General features: G+C 33.3%; 1 protein-coding gene across 3 annotated transcripts in view; it reads right to left on the bottom strand.

Annotated features, from left to right (window-relative positions):
• Positions 1–2,001: 2,001 nt before the first annotated feature.
• LOC149776799 (rab GTPase-binding effector protein 1-like) overlaps positions 2,002–13,491 on the bottom strand; it is an 82,235-nt gene continuing 70,745 nt past the window's right edge. Inside the window, exons 22-23 of one of the 3 annotated variants that reach the window (XM_089941494.1) lie at positions 12,683–12,851; positions 2,002–10,782 (exon numbers count right to left, since the gene is read on the bottom strand). In XM_089941494.1, coding sequence (XP_089797620.1) covers positions 12,684–12,851 — 168 coding nt within the window. In that variant the 3' untranslated portion in view covers positions 2,002–10,782; position 12,683. Of the gene's footprint in view, positions 12,852–13,491 lie in introns of all 3 variants that reach the window. The other 2 variants (XM_089941495.1, XM_089941496.1) reach the window with 2 other exon arrangements.

Genomic DNA, 13,491 nt, shown 5'->3' with positions numbered 1-13,491 from the left:
GGTGAATTGGCGACTCCTGTAATATGCATTCATTAGCTGATCAAAACGCACATGAAACAAGCTTATATCAAACTGAAATTTGTTTACATTGTACAATTTAGGAACGTAGTTTAATCAATATTTTCTTACTGGAAATCAGCAGGATATTTCAAAGTCCTCTCACTCCCAGCCAAATTTTGAACTTTTCCAGTGTAATCCATAATGCTATGACAAATAACTAATTATTTTCAATCTGAAACAGTTGACTCAGTAATTATTGGCAGTGAAAAAAAAAACATTTATGATAATAAACACGCTAATCAAAAGTTTAGATTTAACTGAACCAACAGGAAAGCAGCACCATTTTCCTATTTTAATGGTGTATAGTTGTGGTTACTGGCTGGGAAAAGGCTCCAAGTTCACTGGGATCTTTCCCAAGTAAAGTAGTTCTGAAATTGCCTACTGTTATTTGCATATGTTAGTGATTTGTATATAAAGCACGTCCTGTACCACTGATTATCGTCACAGTGTAGGTAAATATGCGTATGTTGTACCAATATTTTAACTTTCACTCTGGCAAGTAACTCATAATATCATAATCAAAACACTTAAGATTTATCTCCTTTGTTCATCTCACTTGTTATTTTGTTATTATTTTTGATGTGCAAACGATTTCAAATTATTTCAGTTAGATCTATTACCTTTACTGTCTGACACTACTCTGCTCAAGAAAACACATCTCTGCATGTTATTTTTAGTTTGATTGAAACAGGAAGTTTTAATTTTTTCTACAAATCTTTCGTAAGTCTGATTGGTCAAGTCGTCATTTCTGAATCTACTACCAAATCTGACTTGTCTAGCAATGTTTGAGTAGTGTGCATTTTGAGTATTGTTGCTGGTCCAATAGCAAGTCATTCAATCAACATTCATCTAAAAACCAACTTGACAAATCCCCTACGATGGTTGTTATTTACAGCATTAATTGAATGGATTACTAACTTGAAAAGTATGCTCACAATGTAAACTATTTACAAAGTAGGCTTGTGTATAGGATTTGAACAGTCTACTTAATATACTGGTAAGAAATCTTTGCCGGTGAACAGCAGCAATAGCAGAACAACATCAACTGTATAAATTAAAATACTTTGATGTCACAGAACTCTATTAAAGTTTGTTATAATTGGTCTTAAGTTCTTTTTATAAAGAAGTTGCAAGTTTGGGTATTTTTTAATTTGAAACCACATTTAATGGTGCATAAACCTAATTTGAACAAACTTGAAAAGAAAGATTATACCAGAATGCTACCTGACTGATCTGACTGGAAATGGAAGAGGAGTTTTTGCAAATAACTTCAGCAAATATTTATAGAAACATACCTGATGACGGACACAGAACTAAACCATGCTCTCACATGACCTAATGTACCAATTAGCTGAAAATTACAAAGATTTTCATTGACTGAATGATCATCATCACAATTTATTCCTCCACCAAAGACCTAAACAGGTGTGTGTGTGTGTGTGTGTGCATATGTGTGTGTGCATACTGTTTAGAAGTTTTGCTTGGCTATGAAAACTGATTTAGCCCAATGCAGGCATCGGATCACTGACAGCACAACTGATACAAAACACTTCTATGTTGTCATATGATTCAAAGTAAAGTTCAGCTGGGTGAGTTGTGCCCATGCTGTCCGATGATTCTTAGTAAGGGCAACAGTGCTAATTGTGTGTTGTCCAATGATTCTTAGTAAGGGTCAACTCACTCATAGCAAGAGTTAACTGGGTTAGTTATGTCTATGTTGTTAGCTGACACTTAGCATGGGTCAGCTGGGTTAGTTGTTTCCATGTTGTCCGATGATTCTTAGTAAGAGCCAACTGAGTTAGCTGGGCACATGTCAGATAATTCATAGTACAGGTGAACTAGTTCGCTGTGCCCATGTTTCCACACAAAGACATGTGAGTGCATGTCGAAATATATATGGAAAATCTTGTGGTGCAGAATGTAAATTCAACAAGCTAAAAATATGTTTTCAGCACTTTAATAGCATGCATTTGGAGTGTTTTTGTAAAACATACCTTCTATCATTGAACCAGATAAAGACTAAATCAATCGTGTGTGTCGTGCAATGATCCCAACTCTTTCACTTCAAGTGAAAAGATCAAGATCTTAAGTTTACACAACTCCACTGTAATAAATGCTTTTAAACAAATTTAGAAAGAAAAGAAAATTCCAGGTCTCTCCCTGATCTTTTACTGTACAGTTAACATAAATATAATTCTCAGCCATATATGTGATGAGCAACGCATCCATAATTAAATTTAAATAAAATTCAGAAAGTAACAAAAAAAACATCAACATAACAGATAAAGTAGCATTAATATGGAAACAAAACATTTCTATAACAAAGATAAATTCTATTTGCATGAGACTATGAGATTTATGTTTTCCAAGAATACAATTTTGACAATATTAAATAATACACATAAACATGGATTGACAAGCTGGAAAAAGATACAACTGATTTAATTACCAGGGTTTAATCCACATGCCTATCACAAAAATTTGATAAAAGTATCAAGAAATATTTCCTAATTTTGAACCTCTTTTACCTCTACCTCCACTACCATCTTACAATGTCACAGAAAAAGTCTGCTATCTTGGCTTTATAAAAGAGGATGTAAAGTTTGGAAACGTTCAAGTTTACTATTTCAATTTAGCTCTTCTAAGAGATGCACATTCTAGCCATGAACTCTGTGTACAACCTGGTGCACTAGCGATCATACTTGTAGATTTCTATGAAATCAATCAAAAAGTAGCATTTACATATGAAGAATTGCGAAGAATGTACATCAAACACTATTAGTAATTCAACTTTAATGGTAAACCAAACAACTAGTAAACACTTATAGCATTACAAAGTTATCACATCCAAATGAACAATGATAATAAATTCTCATGCATGATTCAGGAAAATTCAATGTTTGTAGAATGATTTATTGAAACAAGATTTACAGATACAACAAAATTACAAATGCAATAATTAGTACCACTATGGGATTTAGATGAACAAATGGAGAGATTGACATTCATGGCTAGATGAATATCAACAACTGAATACACACAAAAGATGTTAAGCACTTGTAATAAAAAGGAATGAAAATATGTAATACAGTAGAAAATAAACTGAAATCATTGAAAGAATGCTGCAAAATATATGCATGCTGATATTTATTCCAAACAGCACTTTGGACTGGCTCCTACAACCACTCTGGTCTGTATGTGTGCATGTAAACAAAACTAGAGAACAATTCAATGGAATTCAATCAGATTATAAGATTGTTTGGGCAAAATGATTATAGTATTGTGGTGATTGTACATGAATAATTTCTAGAGTGATTCCACAATGAATATCATTATGTATTATATATGTTAATTTTATCAGCTCTTGTCACCTGGTCCACGTCCCATTTGATGATTAAGCAATGGGCAAGACAAGTGAGTTGCCTCCCCATGTAAAATTAATAAATTTGCCAGTGAACAAAATATGACACAGCATATAATGAATTTCATCAAGGGATTCACTGGTGTAATTGGGCATGAACATATGCCTCTCCAGTTTTGGAAGGAAACTCATATTACTGGAATCAGAAATGTTTGTAAAGAATTACCACTGTGTCCTTCTGACAAAAGAGTTTTCCTCTAATGAGGACATGTTTCAATGCAAACGAGGGTAGTCTTATCAGAGAGAGACCAATGTAACTGAATTTTAGTAGATGAAATTGAAAACTTTTTGCCATCCACTTTATGACTCTGTAGATACACTTACCAAATTATATATTTACATTCATCATCTCATTAATAAAATTGCTCTGCTGGGAGATATTTCCTGTATTTTGTCAATTTTTTCCACTTGATAAGCATATCAATTATGTTTTTCATCAGCAAACAATCAAACAACTAGCTATTCTTGTCTTTACAAGAATCTAAAATGATTTGCTACAAGAAACTTGTCTATAGTAATAAATAAATGTATCAAAGTATTGAGATTACTGATGATTTGGAGGGTTCAGGTTTTATGCTACGCTGAACTTGATTAAAGTGATAACATAACTTGTGAGATACTGAGCTCGTTCTTCTTTGCGATGATCAGAAGCCAATACCAACATCCCACTAAATGCATGTAATCTTAATTAAACATGTTTTAAGTCTTTTCTTCTCTTTATTGCTTAAGAGACTGATCAGGAAGTGCAAACAAATATTTGTAAAGAAAAAATCAATTACCTTTCATCAGCTTTTCTTTACTGAAAGCATGAACAGCAAAAGGATAAACTTGGTACTAAATAAATACCTGTGAAAAAAAGGCAGATACTTCTATTTCAAATGAAATGACAGTTACAAAATAAAATAGCTCTATCTCTTGGAAATCAGATTCCCAGAATCTGTGAAGTGACTGCATGATAAACATAGAACCTTACAAATGTTTATTTCACATAAAACCTATTAAACATGTTAAACAAAATTATATAAGTTGCAATGAGTGGCACATTGCATTACTGGACAGGTTCCAAAACATTTTATGACAAATTAATGGATTACAAGACTATCTATCATATAACATTAATGGCTTTTCATTACTAAGTAATGTTGCTACGATGCACTGTACAGTATTATGACGGATTATCAAATAATTTTATATATGATGTTCTTTTGGGGCATAACACCATTTCCCAGCACAAGATAGGCAATATATTATGTTCAGTATAAATAGTGGAGGAAGAATCTGGGAAAACCCCAGCAAGAACTACCAAACCAAAGGAAGTTACTAGCAGCTTTTTCATAGACCTACATTGGAAGATGCCATTGAAGATTATGTGATAAATTGCAAATAATAAATAAATTTTCACAGACTTTGTTCAATAAAACAAAATATGATCTACTTAAATGTTTAATATAGAAATATATTGGCAAAATAACTTCCACATTTTTCTTCATTCCCATATTTTCACATGTGAAAAAGATAGAGGACCTCTCAATTCTGCACCAATGTTATTTTTTTTTCTCAAAAATGTGTACCGTTTGTTGTAAAGTATTACAGGTATGGGTGACACATAGTAACACGTCATAGTTCAGTCACTGTCAGTTTCCATGATTCATGTAGAAATCTAATTAAATAATACATGTAGAAATCTAATTATATAATACATGAAGTCTACTTTTGCTTCTTGAAGTTCCTTTTTTAGGCATTCTTCACATTACTGCACCGACTGCATAAGCGTAAACTAAGGATCTATGCTTGCTTCTTTTTAAGATCTGTACCTCCTGATCTGGAAGGATCAAGAGAGAGAAAGAGAGAAAAACAATCACCAGAAGAAATGACATAAAATGGCACCTATATTTCCTGAATGGGGGAAAAAAGTTCTTTGATACTGCCTCTCTAGCAATAAAAGTAGTATTACCTATGTGTCGATATCATTTTTCTCCCACTGATATAAATCCTTATAATTTCACATGAAAATATATGATTTCCTATCATGCCATGGGACTCTTCATTTTGTGTGCCAACACTGGGCCTGAAAATTACGGTGACCAATCACATGTAAATAGCACTAGCCCATCAGACCATTAACATTTCTTATTTGTTCCAATAAATTAAAGAAAACATGCTTTTTAATCCTTAAAGAATCTGAAAAGAGTCATAAAAGTGCATCAATGCAAGCGGAAGTTGAGCCATAGTGAGCAGCTGGTGTTGTAAAATATCACTAGAAATCTACAAATTTAGTACACAATATGCAGACTACCAGTCTAAACTTGGTCAAACACTAGTCTCTTCTACACCATAGCTAAAACTAAGCATCAACAGGATGAGATTACCATATGTTTTAGATGCTAATAGTTTGTTTAAGTATGGATTCTCTGGCAAAAGGCAAGAATCAACCAGATAATTTGACTGTCACAAGACATGTTGTACCATAGGGCATTAGAAACTCAGATCCAAAAAGGATGTCAATTATGACAAAATAAACATATTTGAACTTCAAAAGATTACTAGAAAATGGTTTGGCCGTGAGTTGAGTACAATGACAAGAGGTCATTTATCTTTCATCATGTACAGCAAATATAGAGTCAGCATTTTGTTCTGGCACCTTATTCAAAGGCACATCCAATTTTATTACTGACACACTGATAGCACGAGAAACAAGCAAAGAGTAAATTACTTGAACCAGAAAGGTTATTTATAGTAAATAAACGTACACCTCTCAAGCATCAACATTTACAAGGCTGAATGCATAACCAGTTATTTACTACGTCAGAGGGACCAGAACTAGTTGATTTCTGTCCTGAAAAGACCAGTGTCCACTGACTGCTTTTGTCTGAGCAAGTACAGCATTTGATAAATACACTCAGTGGGTCAAGGCCAAGTTCATCAGAGGTTCAGCAATCTGTCAGGCAGTCTGAGTTTTCTCTGACCTTTCACATCTGATATTAGATATTTTGATAACAAAGAAGTAAAAAATATCTAAAACTGAGTAACAAAGGTGATATGAAACTCTGGTGATCTGCTGAATGAATGTTTACCATTAAGGCTTCTGATTGATTTTATGGGTTTTTCCTATCTTTTTTGCTGAATGAGCTTTGAATGGTAAATTTGAATTATTTTATTAAGGTGTTCGATATTTTATGATAACTTTAATATTTTAATGTTTAATTAACTACAGCATTGACATTCAAAGCGAATCCACCAGTAGAAGGCACAATCCCATGAGTTCAAAATTTTAACTATCAAAGTTGGTAAAATATTTATATGATTGCATAAACAATAAATTGTAGTTTTCATTAATTTTGTTATTTTTTCCAGTCATTTGCTAATGTTAATGCACTGTTGTAAATATTCACATGTCAGACTTAGCTGCTGGACCAGTTCTTAGCTTAAGTGGACATGAACAGTGCAGGTTCCTACTGGTCCTTGATCAGGGAGTCAGAATTGAAAATTTCAGGCCCTGCTACAGAAGTTATATTTGCAGCAACACAAATGAGCACTTTATGTGCTAGAACAAATAAATAGAAACAGCATTACCTTTCAGATTTGGTAATTATATTTTTCAGAAGAAATCTGACTTGATGCCATTCATATCACAATAAAGTTGTTTCCCTTTACTTCTTTGACAACAAAGATAAAGCTGGTGATGCATTTCTAAAGACTTACTTTGTGATCACATATGATCAAATAGTTCACAAAGCGTCTAAATCATAATTTACAGCTACAGATTAAGTCATACCAATCTTGCAGCTCTATTAAGTCATTGATATTTATATAATCTGCCCGTGAAAATGAGGTGAATTTAAAAAAGGGGGTTGGGTGTCATACTGTAGAGTAAATTTAATGTTCAAGTTCTGATTTTGGAGCAAGTCTAGTATATAGTAAAAATAATATTTTCTTTTCTTTTGTACTAACCGGATATACCAAACAATAAATTTTATGCAATATTAATGTATTAAAATAAAATATCCTCCATTTATACTTGTTTTTTTCTGCTTATATCAACATGACTGAATGGTATTATCTTGCAAAAGCAATATCGACTTAAGAAAATGTTTTCATCATTTAACACTGCAATTTTACATTACATATATGTTAATTCATTAAAAATTGTTTCATATTAATATAATTGAGTCAGTGTAAGCTTAAGTTCAACACTTAAAAATTATGCTGTAGAAGAAAAGGGCTGATTATGATTACAAACCAGATTTAAATAGAATTATCACATGTTAGAAGGTATGTATAAACAAAGTTCAGCACTACTTCACATGTGTGAGATAAGAAAAACAAAATTTGGTACTTGTTCACATGTGTGAGATGGGTAAAGCAAAGTTTAGCATTTTTTACATGCGTTAGATGCAAAAAGGTTCAGCACTACATCACATGCATGAGATAGGATGAATAAAGTTCTGTGCTATTTCATATGTATGAAATAGGATACACAAAGTTCAGCACAACATGAAGAAAATTCTATTTTTTCCCATTGATAAATGCCTGTAAATTATAGTTATTTATATCCAACATGTATTGACTTTAATGTAATAATGCTGCTGACAGCTTATTATGGCAAACATTGTTGCCACATAGAATCTGATAAAGATACATCACACTGTCATCACACAGAATCTGATAAAGATACATCACACTGTCATCACACAGAATCTGATAAAGATACATCACACTGTCATCACACAGAATCTGATAAAGATACATCACACTGTCATCACACAGAATCTGATAAAGATACATCACACTGTCATCACACAGAATCTGATAAAGATACATCACACTGTCATCACACAAAATCTGATAAAGATACATCACACTGTCATCACACAGAATCTGATAAAGATACATCACACTGTCATCACACAGAATCTGATAAAGATACATCACACTGTCATCACACAGAATCTGATAAAGATACATCACACTGTCATCACACAGAATCTGATAAAGATACATCACACTGTCATCACACAGAATCTGATAAAGATACATCACACTGTCATCACACAGAATCTGATAAAGATACATCACACTGTCATCACACAGAATCTGATAAAGATACATCACACTGTCATCACACAGAATCTGATAAAGATACATCACACCGGAGTCATACAGAATCTAATAAAGATACATCACACTGGAGTCATACAGAATCTAATAATGACGCATCACAATGGTGACATATGATAACATTATCAATTAACCACCATGCAAACAGCAAACAATTCTTCACAAAGCAGCTCATGAGGCCAAATCTAAGATCCAGATAAAACTTATGGATAACTGAATTTTCCAGTTTTCTCTCCAACCTCACAATCAGATTGTACAATTATGTATAACAAGATGACGTAGTGGACATGTCAGGGTACACAAAAGTCCTTTTTAGCAATGAAAAATTGCATTACACATGCCTGGACTAAAGACAGGTACAACTAATTATGCTAATCACAGACATGATTTTGGTATTCCCCCGCAAAAAGCTGAAAATTTGAAAGGGGGGTTTTGGGTGTGCTCCCCCAACGAGGTCTCGAGAGGCAGTGCCCCAGATCCAAAAATTCATTTTACAATCATAAAAAAATTGCTCCATGTGCACTTATGATCATAATATATAACAAAATAATCATTTGAAAAACTAACAAACTTACAAAAAAATTTCAACTTGACTTGAATAATTTCACAATATTTATTGTCACATGAATTTGTTCTCCAATAATATTGGTGCTTAAGATATTTCATGTTTATGTCAGTGTCCACATTGTAATTAAGTCACAATAATTTCTCAATTTTTGCAACAAATATATTATACTTCTCCCTTTTCATAACAAATCTGTAAAATAAACACCCAAGTACATCAACTATATACAAATAATCCCATACATTCACTTGTCTTTTTCTCCAATGGCCACAACCTGTTGATACTCAAGTGGAGCTCTTTTTGCGGCTTTGTTCTTTCTCAATAAGAGCCTTTTTCTAAGTTGGTGCTTGTATTGGTGACATGCAGTGCACATATTCTGACAGAGAGCTTCATCTGTTCTCTCGTGCAAGAAATCTTTATTCTTATAGGAATTAACTGCACTTTTTCCTGATGCCTTCTGAGCTGCAATTTCCATTAACTTTTTGCTCCAGCCAGTCCCATTTCCATACGTTTTCTTAAACCTTTATCTAAACTTCTCGTGTCATGGTCTCTTTCAACAACTCAGGATGACATTTCTTTTGCTGCATTTCTTTCCATTGCCATCAGTTTCCATCACACAAAGATTCATTGGATGAATTTAAACTTTTGACCAAACAGACTACTCTTTACGAGAGTCATGGGCTAACTACTAATATATGGAATGAATAGGTTACAAGGGTCGTTGCGGAAAGGGACAGAACACACCATTATTTTAAAAACCAGAAAGGAGATAATATAAGAAAACGGAATATATCAAGAAAATCGGATTCAAGCTAAGAGAAAATCAGAATTTTGCTTTAAAACAGAGAAAAATCATGTCTGTAATCAGCCAATATAAAAACTATCCACAAGTTATAATTTGCTCAGAGGAAATGTTTATTGGAGGAAATCAGTCATGCCTGAAGATAAAATTTGTATTCAAACTCTTTCCACAGTACTTAAGTATGTGTTTAAATAAGAAAAATTGTGTACATTTATTATTACAATCAAACCAATTGTAAATAAAATTAAGGAGCGCATACTTTCGTTATAATGCCAATAAATAGTGATAATCAAGGTGTGACATACACTCAAAACAAAGTTTGTGAAAGTCACACTGTTCTTAACATGGAAGTTTTACAACTGTTGAGTGTTAATCCAGCAATGTGAGAGAAAAACACATACTGTCTTCTTGTTTCAAGTCAAAATTGTCTGCATTCATTGATTTTAAATAACACAACTGTATTCAATGTTATACTTGCACATGGTCAAAATTATCTATTTTAAACAGCATGCATCTTGTAGAATTGGGTATGGCCAGCAATGCTGAATCTCTGTTGTTGTTGTAATGTTGTTTAATGCCATTTTCCTGCACAAGATAGGCTATACATGGTGGCCAGTCTTGATGGTGGAGGAAGAACTCTGGAAAACACTGGAAAGAACCAATGACCCATAAGAAGCTACAGACAAGCTTTCTAACATACCCACATTGGTCGAGCTGGAGACTTGAACCCACGCAGACAGAGGTGAGATGGCAATGATCCGTAACAGTGAACGCTTAAGACCACTCGGCCCTCTGGGTCCCAATGAATCTCTGTATCTATAATGATAACTGTCTCTATGTGAAATGTATTGCAATACTGCATACATAAAAAATATTGCAAAACATCATTTTTTTATCACTGCAAAGATCTTTTGTAAGATAGGTTAAAGTACGTGAAGTTTATTTTCTTTTTTCTTCTTCTTTTTTTATACTTATCAAATAGATTTATTATTTATTATTAAACCATCTCTCTTAAAAGTATTTTAAAATCATTTTTGTATATCTTAACAATGTTCAGTATGCATATAAAGAGATCAGATGACACTAAGTATAGAATTTTCAACACAGATGAGAGCAGATAACTCTCCTATTATGTACATACACAAGATGGTGGCTACGTTTATAACATTAATTTGAATTTATAATGATGAGCTGTAACAAAATGAAATTTACTAAAATGACAGTTTATAAGCTCACAGTGCAGGTGTTACATCGATTATCACATCTTGTAGATCCTAACCTAAGAAACAAAAACTGGCAGCAAATTGTTATGGCGGCGTCATTCATTTTGCCCTGAAATGTTTCAATGACTAAGATGCATAGAAATCTCTTTTAGCAACCATAACTAGCTAACAATCTAACACAATTATCCCTGCACTTAATTAATGTTAATAAAAATAAGACTCAAGTATAAATCTACTTAGTTCACTCTGCACAAAACCAACTATAATCTCTATTACAGACACAGGTACCTTGCTATCTGACAGTTCTTTTGTACTTAATTAACATTAATAGAAATGAAACCACGTATATAGCCACATCGTTAAATATGTATTTAACCAAAGAAATCTCTTAACAGCCAAAAGTGGAAGGCAATTAAACACAACTATCTTTACAAAGGATAATGTTAACTGAACTCTCTTTTAAAAGCTACCTGTAGCAAGTAATCAAAATAACTATCTCTGCAAGTTGTTTGATATGAAACCCAAGTGTTGAACCACAACATTCACTCTGCAATGAACCAAAACTACATCTTCACTAAATAAATACTAACGTTAATGCAAATTATATCATAAGAGTCATTACTGGATCACACTTTTTGTCTTCCTGAATTTCAGTCCATTACAATTGTTATCACAAAAATCTCTTCCCTTGGAATTCAAATATGTTCTTTTCCTTTAAAAGAATTGAGATTTTCATCCTCAACGACAGTGACACACCCTTTCTTTTGTAATCAATTCCTTTTCATTTTCCTAGTGGCCATTCAGGACAATGAATGCACATTTGTATAAAAAAAACATTGTTCTACTGACCCTGCTAGGGCATGTGTACAGTTTATACTCACAAGTCAATTCAAACTGCAAACAACACAGACCCTGATATATCACAAAAAACATCAGCAGATCAGGGTCAATGTTGTTCCTTCTACGAATCACTCCTAACAAAATGTACTGTTGGCACATTAAGTGATGGCAGATCAGTGTCTCTTTGTTTCTTCTACTGATTACTCCTAAGAAACTTCACAGACCCAGATCTGATTGTGCATTATGCAGTGGCAGACCTGGGTCTGAGAGGTCTATAGTTGGACTCGACTTACAGTATATTAGGCACATTGTATACACTTTTTATATCAAGTACAGGCTGCCAGAAATTTAGAAAGAGAAAAACGTGCATTTCCCACCAGACGATATCTGCATAGTTACATTGTCCTTTTCTCTGTCAATGCAGCTAAAAATTAATTCTGACTAGGTCTGTCACCTAAGCCTGAGGAATGCTGATTTTTCCTCAAGCTCTTTATATAAGATTTCCACTGTTTACTGCATCTCATTTATAACACAGCAAAAGTAGATGGATTAAGAAACAAAAGTATGTATTTCAATGAATATTACTGCATCCTTGTACAAATAAACTGTCAAAGACATTACAGTTAATGAAGAAAAACTAAATCAACAAGCACCTCAGTCTGAAGTATTGGGAGGTTCTGAACTGAAGTACGGTGTAGCATCTTTGACTAGAATTGTATGGCACACATCACAAACTTTAGCTGGTCTTAAATTTGATCCACTATTCACAGTCTTTGATATACAGTCTGAACAAAATATTTTTCCGCAATGCCGGCAATGGTGCTGCAAGAAGAAAAATAAAATGCATCTAATAAATCATGCAAAATGTTTAATTTAGAATTTCCTTTTTTGCAGTACACAATATTTCTATCATCTATGTCATTCCAAAAGATTATGTCCACTACACATGCAATGAAGTACTAGAATTAATGGGGACAGGAAACCATCTATACAAAAACTGATGGTGTTCCAGGTCCCAGGCCTTTTAACTCCTTAACATGCGTGTGCTTCCTTCAAAATCAAACTTTTACAATTGAGACCGAACAAAATGCATCACACACTAAAAGGTTTAAAAGTGTAGATGTATTAAAATTAGGAATTTTAGTAAACATGAACTGTTAATTAAATGTGAATCAAACAATCCCAATGTTATGACAGAAACAATGACAGACTTTGCATGTGACCTCAAGTTGAGAATCTTTGTGAATATAGGGGCAGAACAGCAAAGCTTATAATTTCTGGTTTATTTTGGTGCAAACTGTGATACAGTTAGGTACAGTCTTGGTATGAACAAATGTACAGCTAACAGACTTGACCTCAGACAGCTGAGTGAGTTAAAAGTTTTGAAGAAATTCTGAAAATCAATTCATGAAAAAAGAACTGCATCTATTCACTGTCTGATCTAAGTAGATTGCATGTGTGG

This window comes from Sinohyriopsis cumingii, chromosome 18 (assembly GCF_028554795.1).
Source record: "Sinohyriopsis cumingii isolate HCF-2022 chromosome 18, ASM2855479v2, whole genome shotgun sequence".
Classification (NCBI taxonomy): Eukaryota; Metazoa; Mollusca; class Bivalvia; order Unionida; family Unionidae; genus Sinohyriopsis; species Sinohyriopsis cumingii.
Note: the sequence above shows the minus strand (reverse complement) of the source record. Positions and strands in the feature narration are given on the sequence as shown.